Source organism: Sceloporus occidentalis, unplaced genomic scaffold, assembly GCF_023333645.1.
Source record: "Sceloporus occidentalis isolate IW3139 unplaced genomic scaffold, rSceOcc1.0.p SCAF_9, whole genome shotgun sequence".
NCBI lineage: Eukaryota > Metazoa > Chordata > Lepidosauria > Squamata > Phrynosomatidae > Sceloporus > Sceloporus occidentalis.
In genome coordinates, this window is record NW_028316989.1 from 16731215 (window position 1) to 16753752 (window position 22538).

Here is a 22538-nt window from a genome sequence, read left to right on the forward strand (position 1 = left end):
TTAGTCTCAAAGGTGCTACAAGGTCCCTTTCCATGTAAAAGTCTGAGACATAGCAGTTTTAGTCTGGAATATCAGATTACAAAGGGATCTTGTAGCACCTTGGAGACTCACTGTGAAGGAAGGTGTGGCATGAGCTTTCCTTGACTTGGCCTGCTTTCTCAGATGCACTCCAAGTCTATCAAGTCTCCCTTTCCTCCAGATCTCTCACCTGGATAGCCCATTGCTTGCAACACTCTAGAAATCTTGGCTGCAGAATTCTCACTCTGTTGGGTCTCCTTGAAAGGGCTGAAAGGGACCTGGGTTCTGTCCCTCAAAACTTTTGCTCTTTGGAGGTCTCTCAATTCACCCATGTTGAGTGTCTGTACCATATCCTAGAAGAAGAGAGCAACGCCTGTAATGATTTGCCACTCTCTTTTATTTCCTTGAACCATTTTACCCCATTCTTCAGAATAAAAAGCTTACAGGGGATAATAAAACATTCCCTGCTCTCAGTGTACAATCTAAAAGCATAGAAGGATAAAAGGAAAGGGAGGAAGGAGAAAAAAGGAATAATTCACAATTACAATTCATAAACACAATTAATGTGTGTTAATTACTATCATTTGGGAAAGAATAGGGATGTCATTCTTTGCTAAATTAGTTCTCAAAGGAAGCAATGAGCAACTTTAGCAATTTACTTCCCACTGTGAGGAAGTCTTTGACAACTGTAATTTTTGATGACTATTTCCATTTTGGGACTTAACTGGTGATAAAGTCACGCATGGGCTTTTTGCACAGAAAACAGCATTTTTTTTGTGCTGAGAAAAAAGCATTTTCTCTGCATAAAAAACCTTTCTCTGTGCAAAAAAAGCCCCCCAAATCAAACTGAAAGCATAGCAAGGACTCAGCTACAACACTTTCTGCACATAAAATAATATTTCTGCACAGAAAAGGCTGTTTTCATCTTCCCTAGAACAACTAGAATTGGTGCCAGGTGGGGTTATTTGTTTAAAGCACTACTGTGTATTTTACCTAGTAGAGGTCTTCTAGTATCTCAGGTGAGAAGGGTCTTTGTCAATTTTGCTATTTTCAGTCCTTTAACTCAGGAAGAGGCAGGGGCATTTTAGTGAGCTTTTGGGTTCAGTTCTAGCCTAGGCAGCCTCACTAGTGTGCTGTGCCTTTTTGCAAACACCATGAGAGATCAATGAGCCAACAAGGAAAGACAGGGCAGAATTTCTAGGATACAGGCAAGTATTATTGCTCCCTCATGGTTTCCCCCCCCTGTCAAGGTACTGACCAAAAGGCTCTGGATTTTCTGGCTGATCCCTTGGTAAAACACCAGGACATCTGCCCGATGTTTTGCGAGTTGTGATGCAAGGTGCAGATTCTGATCCTCCAGTTTGTCATACAAAGTGCGGACACTGAAATCTTCCAGATCTCTTATTGCAAATCGGTCCCCTAGAAACAAAGAGATATTAACCCATTCAATATCTGATGACCTTCACAGACTCTTGTTGTTGTTTTTCTCCAAACCATTTTTTTAAACTTATGGTGACCCGAAGGCAAACCTATCATAGGGTTTCCTTGGCAAGTTTCTTCAGAGGGGTTTTTCCATTGCCATCCTCTAAAGATGAGAGGGTGTGAATTTTCCAAGTCTCACTCTCTATTATTTCTTTGCATTTGGGATGGAAGAAAAGGAAGTGCAGAAACAGAAGAACTCTTCCGGTACTTCTGCCTTTCTGTATTATGGTTTTAAAAAAAGGAGTAGGTTTTAAGCTGCATCTACACTGCAGAATTAATGCAGCTTGACACTGCTTTAATTGCTGTGGCTCAATGCTATGGAATTCTAGGATTTGCAGTTTTGTGAGATATTTCATCTTTTCTGTCAGAGAGCACTGATCCCACAACAAACTACAGATCCCAGGATTCCATAGGATGGAGCCATGACAGTTAAAGTGCTGTCAAACTGCATTAATTCTACAGTGTGGCAGCGGTCACAGACTCCGACTGCTTCACTGGAAATTCAAACTGGATGGGAGTTGCTGTAAACCTAAGCTATCCCTTCAGTTTACTTGACGATAAAAGCAGATGAACCCTATGAAGCAACCTAATGTCTCTGAATGGAAAGTAGCTCACAAATGTGAGTAAAAAGAAAGAGATTGACCAGACCACAATATGATCTGTTTTTCAATGTAAATGACCCCCAGCTTTGAACATCTAGATTTATCTCAAAAGACCAAAATAATGCAGACAATACTTTATATTTTTCATAGCATCTTGAGTGAGATGCCCTAGATATATACAGAGTGTTAATTATCAGCTAATATTAGTTCATGTGTTGGGCATCTAACTTGTTGGGACAGTGAGGCTGTAATAGTTTCCTGTTAAGAAAGGGGCACCATTTAAATTATACTTCTATTGTTGCAGTTTTATGAAGACTGGTTCAGAAATTACCTTTAGCCGCTTTGTCTCTCAGCCCATTGATCTGCTGGGACATGCAGTATTGGGTGTGATCTAAAACAATGTGGACTGAAGCTGTGGCAACAACCTACTCTTATGAAATTTCTACATTACACATTGCAGAAGTGGGCAGCACTCATGCAAGTGTAGTACTCTTGAATTATCAACCCTATCTCACTTGATGGCCTTTTCATACCTTACAGGCTAGCAAAACTGGCTGTGGCTTTTTCCAAAACCCAGATTGATATTGAAACCCAGATTTGCCTTCATCAAAGGTATGAGACGTTCATTGTTTGATGATAGCTCCCAGAATCCTCTAGCTAGCACAGTCACTAGAATTTTGGAAGTTGTAGTACAAAACAAAAAGCTCTTCTTTAAGCTTTGCTTGTTTGTTCACACTTTTTATGTTTTCACATATACACTTAAAAACACCTCATCTAAAAATGTAATATGACAATTGTCCGAATAATCATAATTTAGTTTCTGAAACAGAACTGGAAACATGGCAATAAACTGCATCTTGTGCATCTTTAGCCAAGCTATTCTTTCAGAGTGGAAACACCACCCTCTTCTGGATCCCAACTGTTCCTGCAAACTGAACAGTGAAATATCCTACCTTTACCATCTCACAGTTCAGGCTCAGATCCCCAGGAGAGAAATGGAAAACCTATTGAATTATTAGGCATCAGAAAAATGGCCATACATAAAAACATAATTGTCCATTTAGAGGAGGTGCCAGCGATGTATCAATCCATTAGGCTGAGCATTCACTGTTGGGCAAAGTAAATTATCCACTCCGTCCATCTGCATATCATTACTTCAACAACCACCCTCCATCAGACTCTGAAAAAGTCCAGAACACTGGACACCAGAATATACCATATGTACCATGAGTGTCAAAGCCCTAGATCTTCCAGGAACACAAAATATGCACAAGATTTAAAAGAGACTTGCAGGTGCACAAGAAGCAGTTGCCATTTATACATTTGGGGATGCAGGGGGCACCCAGAAGCGTGCCACATTAGAAGGTAGCTTCTGTTCTAAGACAGCATAGAACCTTCTTCAGGGTACTGTGCAACAACTTTGGGACAACAATTCTGTAGAAAAATGTTTTCTTTAAGGTACAGAAGATGCCTTTGGTGCCAGAATCAGAATTGCTAACCACTTGCTAACATTTGCATGTTTGTAAAGGAAGCAAAATCTAGGTTGAGCTTCTCTTATTTGGAATGCCAAAATCTGAAATATTCCAAAATCCAGAATTGTCCACATGGGTGGCTGAGATAACAACAGCTTTGCTGTTGGATAGTTGAATGTATGCAAACTTTGTTTCATACATAAAATTATTTTGAAAATATTGTGCATAATATTATCTCCAGGCTATGTGTATAAGCTGTATATGAACATAAATGAATTTCATATTTAGATGGGTGTCATCCTCAAGTTCTCTCAAGCATTTTGGATAAGGGAGACTCAACCTGTATGTAACATGTACCCATTCATCTCTAGACCTATTACCTATTCCAGAAAAACCTCTTTCTCCAGCATCAGGTTCCTCTCCAGAGCCACGGGGGCCAAGTGCTTCATAGAATTGGAGGCTACAAGATCAAAAAGGGAGAAATACACAAAAATTCAGAGTCTGGTGGAAAACTGACCAGGTCCATGGTATCCAGCATCCTGTTTCTTATAGTGTAACATGTTCCATAGTTACAAGTGGCCTTTCAGGCTGCTTTTGAGGCATCTGCTATATACTAATCTGCTGTTACCGTTTGGCCACCAGTGCCATTTAAAAATAGGAGGGAGGATATAAAACCCCTCTGCAAAATCTAGTTGCTCTCAAAGGATTTCTGCACAGAGACAACATGCAAAACCTTACTCTAGTATCAGAATGCATGTCTGCTGCAGGAACTTTGTGATGGCTCATTCGAATATGCCAGGCACAACCAATGCTCCAGTTAAGTGATGCTCTCTCATATGTGACCCAGCTCTGAAGTTTTCCAGATTTGATTAAATTTCTCTTTAATGTGGGAATTGTGCCAGCTGCAGCAAACAAATCCTACAAATAAGGGAGCGCTTTATTCTATTTCTCCTTGCAGCATTCCTGTGGGTCAACATAATTTCTTATTGTACAGAGGGGAAATAGAGGCAAAGAAGAGAATGAAGATAATTATAGCGAGTGAAATCTATTATGCAGGCGCCAACCAGGCTCTTGCAGACATGACAAAAAGCACATGATCTATTTACATTTAAAAACAAACATCAACAAGCAAGGCAGAGAAGATGCAACGTGTTGAAGGACCCAAACGTGAAACTAGACAACAAAGGGTGAGCCCATGGTCTTCAGGAGCACTTGTAGGTTGAGAGAATCTATATGTGACTAAAGTCTTTTCTTCCCAGCTCCTAAAACCTTGTTTCTAATTATATTTGAGCAACATTAGCTGAACCTATTGGTGAAATTGTTTGCTGTCCCCAACACTTTGCTAATGAATGTTCCTGGACTCACCTCTCTTTAATCAGCACATATTCAGGTGGGATGTGTGGTTCTCCCAGGCTTCTCCATCGTGGCTTCCAGCTCTTCATTGGACTTGGAATGGAGGTGGGATGCCTCAAAAGGACAATGAGGCCTGTCAATACCGCTGTCAGGAAACCCAGGACAAAAATCACAGCTGAAAGGGACAGAAAAATGTCATGGTGACTAAAGGAAAAGAAAAGGCTCACTATAACTCATGATCACAGTACCTTTGATGGTCAGAAATGACTTGGTTTGTGCCGCAATTAAAAAAATATTTTGTCACAGTGACCATTAAATCAATTCCAATTCCAGGTTGTAACCCAACAAAATGTAGAAAAGTCAAAGGGTGCGAATACTTCTGTAAGACACTGCATGCGCTAATGTAGAATGAATACTTTAATAGTTCCTGTATATTTGTTTTCATGTGGATGGAGACACACAGTCCATTGCAGTTTGAGGAGGATCCCAGAAAGCTTCAGGGAATGGAGATAATCTCTTGCAACAAGTTCAAGGAAACAATATAGTGTGTGTTTCTATTGCATTTTGCAGTATAGTCCTGATTTAAAGGCAATACCCTATTCAAGTGTAATGGTCAGCTAGACTGGAGAATTAGCAGTGCTATTGATGTGCATTCATGTATATGGGAGAAGTTTGGAATGTGTAAAATCCATTCCTGTATGTCCATAGATATTTCAGCTCCTCCACATTCTGGCATAATGCTTAAACATTTCCACTGTTTGCCCTTTAGGATTTTCCCGTGTGTATGGACGTTGATTGAGATGGTGCAGAAACTAGGTTTTATAGTATGTTTGTTTTGGGGTAGAAGAAATGCCAAGCCAAGCTGTATTTATTTCTGGCTATTTTGAAATGCACATTTTAGTTTAGCAGACTGGATAACAGAAGTCAAAGTAAGTTAACATAAAAGACAATATAACCTAGGCAGATTCATTCCCATCCTTGGGGGAAAACACATTGTCACAATACCTGATATAGCTGCCCAGTCTGGGGCGACATTGAGCACCTGGCGCTTCAGGACCCCATGGCGAGTCAGTTGGTATGGAGAGGAGGGCTGGAAGGAAGCTGTGAGAGGGTCACAGACCATGCTGTCATTGTTCACCACCACGATTAACATCCGTTCCTCAATGGCATTATCCCGGAAGACGTATGTCCCGGGTTCCAGGAAAACATGAGCAAACCTGAAAAGTGGAGAGACATGCTACCCTGTATTCCACAAATATATGAGATGACCAAGAAGGACACATCTTCAAGCAAGCATTGTGTTAATCAGGGCACAATCTCAAATCTACTGAGATGATGGAGACACGTTTGAGATGGTACGCCTTTTGTTTCGTTGTTTAAATAAATAAACTTGCAAACTCAAGCACCTAAAACTTAGATAAAGAACCATGAAGAAGGTGGCAACTATAACCCCGTGTGTAAGCTTCTATTCATCCCATCTCTGCCACCAATTGTGAGGACCTTTTCCTGTCTCACTGCTATGGGAGCAAATCTGAGGATCTTCTAGATGACCTCATGAGTCTTGTGTGAGACACTATACATCATCTTACCACTGGACCCTATCTCTCTTGAATAACTGCTGCCACTACAGACACAGTGTGTCTGAAAACAAGCATTAAAAAAAAAATTATGTAGCATTCCCAGAGATGCAAGTGTACAATACAAAAATTAATTTATTAAACATAAGTTCAACATAAAGTTAAAGATTACTTAATCAAAATGTCTAACATCTGACCGACACTAACTCAGTACCCCATGACAAGTCCTTCACATCCTTCATCCATATTCCTAACTTTGACCCTTGTATCTTTCATCCCCTCTGATTGATATGAAATTAACTAGTCTCTCTCTCTCTATAACCCTGATTATTTTATGCTGGCTGTATGCCGTAATAAATTAATTCAATTCAACCCTGATTAACTCCCCTAACACCTCTAGCTTCCTATCCTAACTGACCAACTTTCATAGCCAACAACATTTTTAAAATCCCATTCAAACACTAATGTTGTATGTTCTCCCACCTTCCCAACAGATCAATTACCTTATTGCACATATTGTATAGGACACTCCAGTTCTTGGGGAGAAGGGAAAAGGCTAGGACATTTTGGCTCGTCAGGAAGAACAGCTAATGCCCACTCCCAATATCCACAACAAAACTTTAAGACACATAGCATCCAAAATCAGATAAGTTATTTTGGTATGTGGGTCAGAAAATCCGTTAATGATATCTCTCTATTTTTAGCAGTAAAAATATAACACTAAATGTAATCCATTCTTACTGTGTTGCTCTTTCATCACATCAAAATCTCTTGCTGTTTCTTTTCCTTATGGCAGGGCTGAACCTTCTAAATATTAATCATATATATATTTAGTCTGGACAAATTAACAGAAAGCAAGCAAGTCACATCAGAAACAGCAGCAATTATATGCTAACCCACATTCCCTGGGCCACATATCCCCCGGCAATCTAACATTTAAAATTTGAGCTAATCTATCAACTATCACTGGATACCCCAGGAGAGTGCCACCACTGAGAAGACTTTGCTCTCCTTTCCCACCGATCTAATTTTAAAGAAAGGTGTGTGTGGGATCTCTGAGTATTTAGGATCTTAAGGAAGGAGGTGGCCTTTGTACAATATCATCAGAGGAATACCTGGAAATGTTGACCTGAGTCTCTCGAATGAGGTGATCTAGCCTCCTGAATGCACCAAAATCCCAGTTGGCATTGCTGTTGTAGAGATGTTGCTTCTGGTAGACAGGATAGTGACTGGAAATTCGATCTGGAAAGAATGACAGCAAGGTTAAGACCAACCAAACTGTCTTGGCTATATATAAAGCCAGGTTTAGGCTGCGTACAAACATGTATTTTGGTAGTTCATGCTCATACTTTTTCAGTTAGATCTATAATTGTCCCAGGAGACTGGAACTCAGGAGCAACTAGGTATTTCCTTCTCCAGTAGAAGCTCACCTAGGTGGAGGCACAACCCCAAAGTTATCTCCTCTTTTCCTTGTCCCACACCTAAGCTAACTGACCCTTGCGATCATCACAACAAAGCCAAGATGATGATATGCAGAGTGTTGAATGGCTGGCTTTTGTGACAGTGACAATACCACCTCCCTCCCCTTCCCCTAGACAGCTATGCAGAGTGCTCATTGACTGACAATTGTGATCATCATAAAGCCATTCCCAACCTTTGCTCAGTGCACTATTTAAATGTGTTTTTAAAAAGAAACCATGGCTTTAAATAAGGTCAACAAATCAAAGTTTATCAACATGCTGGGGGTGTCTGATTCTGAAAACTAAATTGTCAGAATTATGTTGAGGGAAAGGTTTATTGTTTAAATGGTCATTCTAGAAGCCTCCCAGAAATGTGACTTGTCAACAAAATTTGGTGAACTCTCCTCACATACCTTATTTCAAACTGGAAGGGCTATTTTTAAATGGGCTAAGAGTCAGCATGGCATAATGGTTTGTGTGTTGGACTATGACTCTTTAGACCAGGGTTCAGTTCCTGCCTCAGCCATGAAACCCACTGGGTGGACGTGTGCCAGTCACATGCTCTCACCTTCGGAGAAGGCAATGGCAAACCTTCCCTGAACATATCTTGCTAGGAAAACTTCATAAGTTCACTCTTCAGGTTGCCATATGTTGGAAATGAGTTCAAGGCACACAACAGCAGTAGCAGCAACAACAACTGAGACGTATAACTAAATTGTATCTTACTGTAGACTTCAGTAAGTGGGAGAAGGGCAATGTGGCAAACTGAACCACAGAAGTTCCTCTCCACACATACAGTCAAGAACATGTCAGCAAATGCATGGTGAAACTGGGAAGCAAAATTCACCCTAAAGCAGGAAAACCCTTCTTTGACTTATAATAGTGAATCTTTTCTACTGAAAATCAATGGTCCAACATAACTGAAGACTAAGGATGTCACTGCTGACAACAGTGGGCTAACAGCTATTCTTACTTCTGCCTTTTCTGCTTTTTAGATAGAGGAAACCACACCAATGATGGCAAATGAGTATAGTCATAGTTGCTCACCATGAGGGTTGATGCTCAACTGGAAAAGGATAGTGTCTCCCACTGCCAGACATGCAACAGGGTTTGGGATTGTGGGTAAAAGGGGAGTGTGTTGGGACGATGCAGCCTCTTCATCTCGCCGATGCCTTTGTCTAGGAGGAAGTAACCCCAAATCTCCTGGGCCAGAAAAGATGAGGGGGAAAAGAGGACTGGTGTCAAAGAAAGACAACAGAGGCAATGAGAACCAAAGAAAGGTGTTTTGTTGTTTTGGAGGGGAGGGCATACTGGACCACTGTCTTATATAGATGGACAACTTTCCTGGCCTCAGGAGGTTCCAATCAATAGGTGGATTGAGGGAAATCACATTAATGATCAGTTCACATGTGGATACATTTGCATCGCTTCTGACCCACAGACTGAAAATACAGATTGTCTCCATTGCAAAATATCACTTCTGGAGAGAAATGAAAGTTTTTTCCAGGATGTCTTATTGGGCATTCATTCATTCAAATGTGCAAATCATTGTTTCAAAGTTAAAGAGTATCTGCATTCATTTCTACAAGGAAGATTCCATGGACAAACACCAATATCTTACCTGACAGAAAGGCATCAAGCATATCGGAGCTGGAAAGAAGGAAACCAAAAACTCCACTGGGGCTAAAGAGAGACAAATGGACCTGCTGGCTTTCCTGAATATGTTCATCTGGTCCCAGAGTATTTGCTATCTCCTGCCAAGCACAGCATAAACAAGGGAATTACTGACAATGTGGCTGCACTTGATATGATTTGGAGGTTGTCAAGAATAGGGAAAGGAGAAGTAGAGAACATCCACACATGGCCTTTCTCTGCTTCTCAAGATATCCAATCAGTTCCAAAGAATTATTTGCAAGCAGATCAAAGGGGGTCTCTGTATAAACATCCCCACTACGTGAATAAGCTCATGTTCAAAACATCGGTACCCAATATTACTCTAGACTCCAACTGCTATAGAAAACACAAATAAAACATGAAGCCCTCCCAAGAGGGAGTTCTTTGCACATGGTCACTGCTGCATTTTATGACTGAGCAGAGTTCTGAAATTGGTGTTCATGGCTAAAGGCTAAAACTAAACATTTGATGAAAGGCTGGGAATTCAGGTCTCTGCCAAATTTCTCTTAAGCAGCAGAATCAGCAGTGAAAGGGAAAGGTTTGGAGAGGAAAAGACCTAAGCAAGGGGCAAGACATCTTAAATCTTTGTCCTGTTTGCCATTTCTTCCTAGATCATATTCTCTTACTATCCCTCTGTCTTCTGGGAAATCTGCTGAAAATTAGATGGGTCAGGGGACTGTGAGGGAAAAACAACAGTTGAGGGAAAGGTTAAAAACCATATCCATTGCAAATCAGAGAATCATAGAATCATAGAGTTGGAAGAGACCACTAGGGCCATCCAGTCCAACCCCCTGCCATGCAGGAAATCCAGATCAAAGCATCCCCGACAGATGGCCATCCAGCCTCTGTTTGAAGACCTCCAAGAAAGGAGACTCCACTACTCTCCGAGGGAGTGTGTTCCACTGTCGAACAGCCCTTACTGTCAGGAAGTTCCTCCTAATGTTGAGGTGGAATCTCCTTTCCTGTAGTTTGCATCCATTGTTCCAGGTTCTGTTCTCTAGAGCAGCAGAAAATAAGCTTGCTCCCTCCTCAACATGACATCCCTTCAAATATTTAAACAGTGCTATCATATCACCTCTTAACCTTCTTTTCTCCAGGCTAAACATCCCCAGCTCCCTGAATTGTTCCTCATAGGACATAGTTTCCAGACCTTTCACCATTTTAGTCGCCCTCCTTTGGACATGCTCCAGTTTCTCAATGTCCTTTTTGAATTGTGGTGTCCAGAACTGGACACAATATTCCAGGTGGGGCCTGACCAGAGCAGAATATACTGGCACTATTACTTCCCTTGATCTAGACACTATACTTCTATTGATGCAGCCTAAAATTGCATTGGCCTTGTTAGCTGCTGCATCACACTGTTGACTCATGTTCAACTTGTGGTCTACTTGGACTCCTAGATCCCTTTCATTCAGCCAGGTGTCCCCAATCCTATATTTATGCATTTTATTTTTCCACCCTAAGTGCAATACCTTACATTTCTCCGTGTTGAATTTCATTTTGTTAGCTTTGGCCCAGCATTCTAGTCTATTCAGGTCATTTTGAATTTTGATCCTGTCCTCTGGAGTATTAGCTATTCCTCCTAATTTGGTGTCATCTGCAAATTTGATAAGTATGCTCCCAATTCTGACATCCAAGTCATTTATAAAGATGTTGAATAACACTGGGCCCAGGACAGAGCCCTGTGGGACCCCACTGGTCACTTCCCTCCAGGATGAAAAGGAGCCATTGTTGAGCACCCTTTGGCTTCGGCTGGTCAACCAGTTACAAATCCATGTAACAGTGACCTTGTCTAGTCCACATTTTACAAGCTTGTTTGCAAGAATATCATGGGAAACCTTGTCAAAGGCCTTACTGAAATCAAGATATACTATATCCACAGCATTCCCTTCATCAAATCACACCTTCATCCTCAGTTGTTTTATATTTTGCAATTTTCAGGAAACTCCATTATTGTAAGAACCAGTTTGTTTGATGAACATACTACTCAGCCCACTAAACCTAACCTTAGAAACAGTGCAATATTGGTCAAGGCCTTTAAAATTCATGCCATGGAAGAAAAGTAAAGAAAATGTGATCCATGGCCATGTGTATCCTCAAAGGTTGTTTGAGTCCCCTTTTTAATTTCTAGAAAATATATTTTGGGGGGAAGGTTTTGCTCCAAATGCCCCACAATTATCTTAGGGGATAAGGTATAATATTGTCATATTTTGTGCCCCCTGGCTTTTAAAAGTCAACATCAGATTCACTTACTGTTGGAAAAAAGGTCCTTCCTGCATCTAGAATTGTGATGGTGAAACTGTCCTCAGTGCTCCCTAGAGATATTGGGGAAATATTTTCGAGGAATAGAAAATTTTTAATGAGGTGCTGGACCCAACAGGAGAGCATGCTAAAGTTCCTTGGAAAGTCAATGAGGCTTCTCAACCCCTTATAGTTGGCCACCTGTTCCAAAAGTCAGGAACCCCTCTCAGCATGAGGGCCAAATTTTGCTTTTGTCAGTATTGCATGGGGCCAAAAGTGTAGGAAAAAAAATGACCAGTACATATTTACTTGAGCTCTTTTGGCCAATCTTAGGAGTACCATCTCAATCTCTGAGGATGAGAACAAAAACTACAGAAAACGTAAGAAATCATAAAATCACAGGGAACACAGAGCAGGAATCTGGGGAATCACAAGGGAGCAGATTTGGATATGAGGGCTTGTGTTTCTCCACTCCTGACACAGAGAAACTCCAAGTCTTCACCCCATTCTTCTGCATGCAATCCCACATCAGCCCACCTCACCCCTGGCATTCTCTACTTACTCTTTCACCAGCCCCCTCAATGTCCAAGAGCAACTCTCTTTCTGCACCGAATCTCATGGAAAGCTGCGGTGATCTCAGCAAGCACAGATGATCACAGACCTCTTCAGCAGAGACATACTGTTCACAATGACAGCTGGGAACCAGAGAGAAAAGCAGGGTCTGGGTGATTTCCTTTTCCTTTTCTTCTAACACTTTTGAATATTACCCTTTAGGAGTTTGCTTGTACCACCCACTTTGGGAATCACTGGTATAGGGAGATGTAGTCATTCAGACAGTCTGGACCCAAGTGTGTGTGTGTGTGTGTGTGTGTGTGTGTGTGTGTATGACTTTATAGGTGATAATAAGCACCTTGAATTGTGCCTGGAAATGAATTGGTAGTCAGTGAAGTAGGTCCAGCAAGCGAACCCATCATCCTTATAACTCAATGTCAAATTCATTTTGTGATGAGCACTACCAATAGTCAAAATGTGGAGTACCTGGCTAGGATTTAGACACCTGGCTAAAAGGAAAATTGATTTTTTTAATCACTGCCCAGAAATGTCTTTCCAGAAGATAATGCTTACATTCCAAGTTCAGCATGGAGTTCTCCATTCACTGGATCACAGACTGGGGAGCAATTATACTGCTCAGGGAACACACACATGCGGGTGGATGCCAAGCGGATCTCTCCAGGAGCACAACGTGCCTCCACCTGCAGAAGAAAAGGCAGGCAGTAAATCAGGTGGCTAAAAGTTTCATTAGAAAGTGAAAGAGCATTGCATGCATGCCTGTTTATCCAACCACAGTAGCAATAATCTCAGTGCATCACCTGGGGCTGGCAGTCTTGGTCACTGTTGCCGTTAGGTGCTTTCTTTCCTCTTTCATCATAGTAAAGGTATCCCACTTGGCAGATGCAAGAACCATCTGACTCCTGAAAAGCCCGATTCAGACCATGGCAAGTACAGCTGGTAGCACCTTGAAAGAAAGCAGATTGTGATGTATAAAAGCAGAAGATGAGGTCAAAGGCATTCTTCTTCAAATGCACACTTAAAAATGAGGACCACAGATCTGTTATCCTTACTCCTCCAACAGGCATGTTCATACCAAACTCGAAGCCAAATTCAGTCATCCAGGAAAAATCGAGTCCTTGTACAAATGACTTAAATCAAAAGACCCATATCATAGCCCCAGCATTACTGAATGGGCTGTTTCCACATTTCCAATATCCATGTAAAGAAGTGGTGATGAAGACGAAGTCAGAATGTGGAAGACATTTATACAAACCTCTTCCATGCCACCTCAAAAATCTTTATTCCATTTTCAGATAAATCTCTCTGCAGTTAGATTTGCCTTGAACTGGAATTTTACCCCCAAAATCTCCAAAAAGCTCACTCAAAAACATGGGAGAAGAAATTAGGAATTTTGAAGTGATCCAAATGTTGCATTTACCCATGATTGCAAGGACTCTGAAATAAATCCAATTGTACACTCAAAAGCAAACATTTTAGTTTTAAATACACACATTTCAAGAAAGAAAGTTCACTAGCTCCATCCAACCAGGGGTGGGATGTGCATATGTCTCCAGATGCTGCTGGATTGCAGCTCTCATCATCCCTCACCACTCACTATGCTGGCAAAAGCAGCTGTGGGCCACACTCATACAAGATCTGGAGTGCTACCTGATTCTCACCTCAAATCTAGATCAAGAATTGCATTTAGAGTGCACAAGACTCACCTAATTTGGATGCTGAGGAGCTCCCACAGGGAAAGCATCCAGTCTGAGCTGGTAGGTGGTTGAACGATCCAGCTGGGCAAGGGTGACATTCATCCATCTGCGTTGCAAGGCTGGTGTTCCCATAAGTACCAGGAGGACAGGGCATGGGGGAAGAGGTCAAAGGAGGACAGTAATATCCTAGAGGACAGGGATGCTGGAGGTAACTTCCTGTGCCTGAAGCAAGAAGATAGGGGGAAGTGAGAATTTCTCAGATATAGAAGCTCTAGGAAGGGGAAGACCTTCTCAGTTGTGACTATGTGCTTATGGAAGAAACTGAAGATCCTCATTGAGGCTTTTGAGGGTCAAACTAGAATGTTTTTAGAAAAGGTCCTCTCTCAAGTGGTAAAGATGTTTACTTGTCATAGCATGTGATTTCCCTCAACTATATGTTTTGCAATCAGCATGCAGCTTTGTTTTGTGATTCATCATGGAAAGTAAACAAGGGCTTAATTTGCAAGTCTGAGTGCTGAGGCACTCATCTCTGATGAAATGTTGTTGTGGGAGGGAAAATGGGTTTACTTCAAGGAAGAAGCCCCCACTTTGAAATCTTGTTTGATGCTTAATATACCTCTGATCAGTTACTGAGCAGCATTAGGGGCCATTCATTCTACTGGGACTAACCCAAGACATTTTGCTGTCTAAGAGAGGAGGCACACATTCTGCCCTTAGAAGTCAATTGAGTAGAGCAGATGATCATAGTTTATGGTGTGCAATGAATGAGAGCTTATGGGGAGGGGGTTATAAGAACCAGAGGTCTGACTGTAAAGGAATTAGTTAGGGCCAATCAGAAATAGAGTTTAAGACTGTTTGAATTTAATAATTAACAAGGAGGACCAGTCATGCTTTACCACACTGAAGGCACTGATCAACAAAGCCATTTTGGCAGGACAGTGGTCACAATGAGGCCCAAAGGAGGAGAGATGTTAAGGGTAAGAGGGCAAAGTGAGTGAATGGTGCCGGAGGGTTGGAGAACTGTGAGGCCAACTTGGAGAGGGGTCCTGCCCACAGGGACCCATCCACCACTACATTTGAAAGTAGCAGGCTGGCACTGTAGCACATATAGCATGATCCTCATAACAAAAAGGAAATGTTGCTGCTGTACTCCCATATAAACCAGCATCTCTCACCTGGCTAGACATTGGGAAGCCCTAATGTTTTAGGAAAAGAAAATTCAAAGCCCTCCAAGGTACCTAGAAGAATGATCCATGCAGTCATTTGTATCCTGGCCCACATTTTGAAAGTGGCATTTCTTAAATGAAGGCTTTAAGATTGTTTTCTTATGCCCCAACCTCCCTCCCTCTCTCTCTCTCTCTCTTCCATGACAAGTTTCCATTGCCCTCTTACATGCACACACTGTGGCACTGTGTGGAATAATCACCTTCTGGACAGCTGAATCCTGGTGGACAAGGCGAACAAGGCGGGTAGATGTCTGGACTGCCACCATATGTGCCTGCCTCACAGGCCTGGCAGCTCTTCTTGAAGGAGTCTCTGAGACCTGTTGTGTTCAGAGCTGTATAGCCAGCTGGGCACAGAAGTGGCTGGGCGCTCCCAAGAGGGCAATAATGTGGGTAGACACACCTGGAAAACAGAAGTAGCTAGGGTCTGGTTCAATGAGAAAACAGCTGTATCCAAAATCTCAAAATAAGTCTCTTCTTCCTCCAGCCTCTGAGCATGCAAGAAACTACATCTTACTAATATATATCCAGAATTTCTCCTCTTCCCCCAAAAGGAGGGAACAATTTTGCCATTTGTATTTCCTCTGTGAAATTTCAATTTGGAACATGAATTCTGAATACTTTTGACACTGCTGTTGCTTGATCAGCAGATTAAATATCTTACAACTTTGGGGTGATGTCAAAATCTGTTGTATAATAAAGGCATCTCTATACCAGGCATTAAGCTGCTTCAGGGACAGTCTCATGACCACCCCTATTTGCTCACTGCTAACCTACATACTTTTTTGTTTACTCATGCAAGGAGGAATCTCAACTTTCTATTTTGCAGTCCTCAGGTGGCTTGCATTATAACACATGTTGGAAATCCATTGACAAAGAAAGTTGCATTAAAACATGGCAGTGAAATGAGTCTTGTCCTTTGCAGCTTTTTGTGTTGAAAACTAAAGATCAGTCTCATATAACAATTTTTCATGCTTTAAGTAGCATCTTATCTCTGATCTGAGATGAGAGGAGAAAAAACCCAATTGCTCAGTGGAGAACCCACAAAGGCCCTATTCTATTGCTTTTTTAATGGATACAGTCTCTTGTCAATAGAATTTGAATTTAGGCTGTAATCTACACCTGGGAGTAAAGCCCCACTGAACACAGTAGGGTTCACTTCTAAGTAAACATGAAAAAGATGGCAATGTTACACATTCACATTGATATAATCTCCATTTCAAGGCTTAAGATGAAACGGACATCCCCGTTCCCACAGATAACAGTGCAGAATATTGCAGTTGTGATGGAAAACTATTTTTTATTGGAAATGCAGGATATATTAGAGGAGACGGGGGAATGTTATTTTTCATCCTAAAGCAGACTTTTCTCAGAGGTGTGTAAAATTTTCACTTCTTGTGAAATATACTTACTGCTGCTCAGGCATATTATATGTGGATGACCCTCCAGGACAGTAATATCCAGCAGGACACAGAGGTGGAATCCCTGTATGGGGGCCACAGAAAGAACCAGGCCGGCACACCATGGGGCTGGATGAACCTGGGGGGGGGGAATAAACACTCGAGATGATGCAGTTTCCTATAGGACCCCAAATTCAGTGCCTTCTGCACGAGCATCACACTGTAAGTAAACAGTGGTTTTTCTATGGCCCAACACATTGGACATCAAAATATTACAAATCGATGGTCATGCAAATGGTGGCTGCATCTAGCTGCATCTACACTGCAGAGTTAATGCAGCTTGACACCACTTTCATTGCCGTGGCTCAATGCTATGGGATTATGGGATTTGTAGTTTTGTGAGCTATTAAGCCTTCTCTTTAAGAAAGCTCTAGTGTCACAACAAATTCCAAATCCCAGGATTCCATAGGACGGAGCCATGACAATTAAAGCAGTGTCAAACTGAACTAATTCTGCAGTGTCACTTTTGTAAGAGGTGCAGAGATGATAGTCTGAAGGACAAGTGTGAACAATGTGTGTCTCAGTGTGACTTTTTTGTTTTTTTAGCCTTCCTTAATCCAGTGCTCGCCACCTGTTTTATGCTACAACTCCCATCAGCTCCAGACATTGTGGGCCAATGGGCAGCAATTCTAGGAGCTGTACTCCAAACATTTAAAGGACCTAAATTGATAGCAATTTGAGATGGTTTCTTAAATAAGAAGTTAGATATTTGTCAACAATTAGAGATTGTATATTTCCAAGCAGTTACAAATTATAGTACTCTAGTACTATAGTATAATTACAAATTATCTGCTCATAAATATTCAGTTGTCAACTCTTAAAGAGCAGCAACACAAGGTATTGGCAACTAATTTTGGCGAGTATGTATGCCAGGGGAGTGGGGAGTATGGCGAGTATGTATGCCAGGGGAGTGTCTGGTCCATCATCCTTCATCTTTTCTTGAAACTTCTCTTCCTATAGAAATTGTTGCCAGTCCAACATCTAAGACTTCAGCTGACACCTTCTCAAGTACAAAACTCTCACAGAACCACACTGGAAGAATGTGCAATAAGTTACTGAAACTCTGAGTCTCATGCGCCTGCATGCAATGGCATCTCACCTGGTGGGCATTCATAGCCTGGTTCACAAGGTATTCCATGGATATTTGGCACTCCTGACTTTGTTGGGTCTGGACAGTAAAATCCAGAAGGGCAGGGCTGGCATTCCTCCAAAGTCAAAGCACCCGGCTGAGTCCTATAGGAACCAGGTGGGCAAAGGAAAGCCTCCCTTCTCCCTGGGCACCAATGTCCTGGTGCACAAGGGTAGTCTCCAAAGGCCATGGCTGCTGTAAGACAAAGGAAGAGAAAATAAGTTATCACATGAGAGAGAGAGAAAAGCAGGCACAAACTCTTGTTAATCTTAGAAGGAGAAGGCATTTTCAGTTGTGGCTTAGTGTTTATGGAAGAAACTGAGGAGGGGTGTATCCACACTGCAGAATTAAAGCAGTTTGACACCAGTTTGACTGCCACAGCTCTATCTAGCAGAACCTTAATATCTCTAGTTTGGTGAGGTGTACAGCCTGGACTGTCAGAGATAGTTTGTGCCTCACCAAATGACAAATCCCAGTATTCTGGAGTATAGAGTCATGACATTAAAATGGTATCAAGCACCTTTAATTCCATAGTATGGATACATCCTAGGCTGTTTGCAAATGGAGTTTAGTGTCATTCCCTAAATAATAGATTACCTGTTGCAGGACACTGGTAATCTGATGAACAGGGCTGGCAATTGGATGCACTCTCGGTGTTTAGTTCTGTCCGGAAAGCCTGCTTGGGACACTGTTGGAGAGTTCGGGGTTCATCAGTGTCAGTGTAATTCATGCCATAGCAGTTATACCCACTGGTGCATGGATATGCCTCTGAGTTTCCTAAAGAGAAAGAAAGTTGGGAGAGGTATGGGAGGCTGGGGATGAACAGAACTCCAGCATTTATTGGATAGCGTTTAGGTTTGATGAGATGATTGCACTAGATCTCATGCTGGGAGAAAGGTGGCATATAAAATAAATAGATAGATAGGTATATGGGACATAAATTCTAACCTGTTTTACACCAGCGTCCTGGTGGGCAAGGCAGACAGTCTTCACTTTTTCTGGCACCTGGGAGAGAACCAATAGTATCATCTGGACAAGAGATGGGTGCCTCTGAGCCTTCTGGGCAGTAGAAACCTGGGGGACAGATGGGGAAAACAGCCACGTGAAGCTCAAGAGTTGACTTTCTATCAACGCTTCTTCAGAGCTTGGAAGGACAGGTTATGTACAGCATAAATAATGCAGTTTGAAACCACTTTCATAGCCATGGCTCAATGTTATGGAATCATGGGATTTGTAGTTTGTTGTGTCACCAGAGTTCTCTGACATAAAAGGCTAAATATCACACATAACTTCAAATCCCATAAATTCTATTGCATTGAGCCATATCCGTTAAAGTGCTGTCCAACTGCATTAATTACGCAATACAGATGCAGCCTAGCACTAGAAAGATCCAAATCCATACCCAGACATAAATTGCAATGGGTAATCTTAGACCAATAACTTTCTCTCAGTCTAAGATTTCTCACAGGGCTGTTGTGGGAATAAAATCGAAGAGGACAATAAACACTGCCGGGGGGGGGGGGGGGAGGGAGATATAAATGCAATGAAAAAAAAAAGAAATAAGACTCAGCATTCCCAGTCTTTAAAATGAATAACATTTAAGTAATACTTAAAATCTCAAGATAATTAAAACATCAGATACTTAAAATGTATTCATTTTGTAGAACAACCATATACTAGCTTGCAGGTTCATGTCTCCTGGAACCCTAGTGACTGAGCCTGATTAAGTTCAGTAATCCTTACATATGAGAAAACATGCATAGGGTTGCACTAAATAATTCAGACACTAGCATCAAAGCTTCTATGTATCCAGATGATGGGGATTTTAAAATCCCCTTTTCTTGGAAACTGCTGCCGATCTGACTTTTGTAAAAAATAATGTTCATCTCTTGCTAGGATGTGTAGTTACCTGCTGGGCAGAGTCCTGCACACACCTGACCCCAGAGACAGTCAGCTAGGGGACTCCAGGTGTAGTTATGACCCTGTGGGGTTGCATCAGAGCTCCCTTCCTGACAGAAGAAACCAGCAGCACATCTCCCCTCCATCCGTCCTCCCCTGGGAACAGAAAAGCAATTTATTTAAGATCAGGAAGGACTACTTCATTCATCAGTACACACAAACATCAAGAGACACTCACATTGTAGTGATTAAATTGAACTAAAAATCAATATATAACATGAGCAAAATGTTTCAAATTCTGCCTTCTTCAGTTGCTAAAGATGAAACTGAACCAAACTAAAATTGCATCCAAGGTAGCAATTTTAGAACACTCCGTTTTCAGCATTCTTTGGTGGATGATGATATATCCTCGAAACTGTGGCCATGCGGCGTTAGGGTCTAACCAAGAACAAACTTGGGAGAAGTGTTGTGGGTTTGATTTTGCATCATATACATGCACATTAATTATATACCACTTTTTGAAATTAATTTACAGAGCTCTTTACAGTACCAGAGAAATTTAAACTAATACAATGAAATCACACAACAAGAGACATCAAAATGCAGCAGTCTTAATGACAACAAGAAAGAAATGGGTTTTTGTTTAGTTTGAAAAAAGCAACCAAAGCAAGGATGTAAATCTTTGTTTTGTGGGAGAGAAATGAAAGGGGGAAAAATTTCACAAGTGATGTTTGAAAAGTTTTTGTGCATTTTTTCCTTTTATTTTCTTTTTTACTATTGGGACTTCACAAAGGGCTTTTCTTGTTTTGATGTGGTAAAATAATGTCGCCTCCCCAAAATACAACATTTTGCACAAAACCAATTGGAGAACGGTTTTCTTACCCTCCACCCCATGAAATATTGGCCGCATCTTTGTTCTTTTCTGATCTTGCTTTAATTCCTAGCATAGCCATTTAGGTGCAAAGAAAAGCATGCAATAAAATAACCCCAAACAAGAAGTCATAGCAAGAAGCAAAGAGCACAATGTATCAATCCCAGTTAAATTCTGAAGCAGAAGAAATAATTCACAACCTGCAATAGTGACCGGGAGGACAAGGAAAACAATCTCGCTCCTCCCGTAGACCAGACACATCTGAAGGAGTAAATGTGCCATCAGGACATGGATGGGGAACTAAAGCACCTATGAAAGGGGATGGGAAAACCCAAATATTAGTGGATCAGATGTGATTTACTGGGACTCTATTAGAAAGCCGAGTGAAAATTCATCATCATCATCATAGTCAACTAAGGGTTTGTCCAAACTAGCCACTGATGCTGATTCAATCACCTACATTTAATGTCAGTTTTGAGCTGCTTCTTCCTGTTTCCACATCCACACATACTTTTTAAAGCAAATAAAATATATGGTTGAGTCTTTCTTATCAGTTATCACACTGATTGTGACCTCCAACACATACACAACAAGAGAGTCTTCTGACACCTTAAACTGAACAGGAAAGCCTGACATTGTCTTTCTCCTGCCCACTTTCCCTCTTTTTACCACTTCTTTCCTCCTCCCTCTCCACAGAGTACTTTTGCAAAACAATGGAGAAAGGATGGTCTCTTTCTCCTTCTCTTCTCTTTTCTGCATCGCATGCACCCAAACACTAGCTATCCTGACTATCACTCCCTTTAGCTAATGGGGGTGTGGAAGAGCATCTAAACATGTAAGCTATTGTTCAATCCATTACTCAATCACATTTAGTAATGCTAGTGCTTTTGTTGCTGTATCTTCACATATATGTACCTGCAGGACAATAGGAATGTGGCGGACAAGGCTTGGGGTCCCCAGCAAAAGCCTCATGGCAGTAGAATCCTGCTTGACAGGAGAGGCAGTACGCTGATCCTCGGTTTGGTTGGTATTTACCAGTGGGGCAAGGAGCTGGATAGGCAGCTCCAGAGTGACAGAAATGTCCCTGGGAAGAAGAGAGAGGAAGAAACAGCTTAGGTGAGTCATAAATAATTTCATTAATGCTGGAGCTATAGATCAAAAATCCTTTTTCAAGCTCTGCAAATGTTTCTTCTACTTTGCTTTGCCATAACTATCAGGAGTGATGGTGCAATGATGTACACAGTAAATTTTACAAAATGGCAACACACACAGTGAAATTAATCCCTGTTGTTGTTGGTGGTGGTGGTATGTGTGGAACTATTGTGGTCAGTTTCTATTTCTGGGTTTCATTTAGGATACTGGAAGAAACTGCCAAACCCAGAAGAAGTCCTTATGTTATCATACTCCTTTGGTCTATGCTTATTAATTAACTACAGTGGGCCCTTGGTATCCCTAGGGTTTAGTTCCAGGACCCTCCAGGATACCAAAATCTGTGGATGCTCAAATCCCATTATAGACAATGGGGTAGTAAAACTGAGTACTTATATAAAATGGCAAAGTCAAGGTTTTCTTTTTGGAATGTATATATTTTAAAAATATTTTCAAGCCATGGATGCTTGAATCCATGGACAAAGAATCCATGGATAGAGAGGGCTGACTGTATTATGTTTTGCAGTTGTTGTTTTTTTAAACAAGAATTGTAATAATCATTTCGCTGTGTAGTCTGAGGCCATTTATTTCTCTCCAAACACTGAGGACTTGTCTACACAGGCCAAAAGGCAAGTTTCTCTCCCAGTTCTGGTGGCATCCT

General features: G+C 41.4%; 1 protein-coding gene across 1 annotated transcript in view; it reads right to left on the reverse strand.

Annotated features, from left to right (window-relative positions):
* LOC149306992 (uncharacterized) overlaps positions 1–22538 on the reverse strand; it is a 117169-nt gene that overhangs the window by 11154 nt on the left and 83477 nt on the right. The window contains exons 60-79 of the mRNA XM_089538237.1: positions 21644–21812; positions 20929–21037; positions 19868–20013; positions 18907–19032; positions 18556–18735; positions 17929–18153; positions 16782–16908; positions 15573–15772; positions 14156–14368; positions 13250–13395; positions 13005–13132; positions 12442–12574; positions 9586–9718; positions 9012–9167; positions 7620–7746; positions 5933–6144; positions 4940–5102; positions 3955–4034; positions 1277–1437; positions 209–371 (exon numbers count right to left, since the gene is read on the reverse strand). Of these exons, the coding sequence (XP_089394363.1) occupies positions 209–371; positions 1277–1437; positions 3955–4034; positions 4940–5102; positions 5933–6144; positions 7620–7746; positions 9012–9167; positions 9586–9718; positions 12442–12574; positions 13005–13132; positions 13250–13395; positions 14156–14368; positions 15573–15772; positions 16782–16908; positions 17929–18153; positions 18556–18735; positions 18907–19032; positions 19868–20013; positions 20929–21037; positions 21644–21812 (3097 nt within the window). The remainder of the gene's footprint in view (positions 1–208; positions 372–1276; positions 1438–3954; positions 4035–4939; positions 5103–5932; positions 6145–7619; positions 7747–9011; positions 9168–9585; positions 9719–12441; positions 12575–13004; positions 13133–13249; positions 13396–14155; positions 14369–15572; positions 15773–16781; positions 16909–17928; positions 18154–18555; positions 18736–18906; positions 19033–19867; positions 20014–20928; positions 21038–21643; positions 21813–22538) is intronic.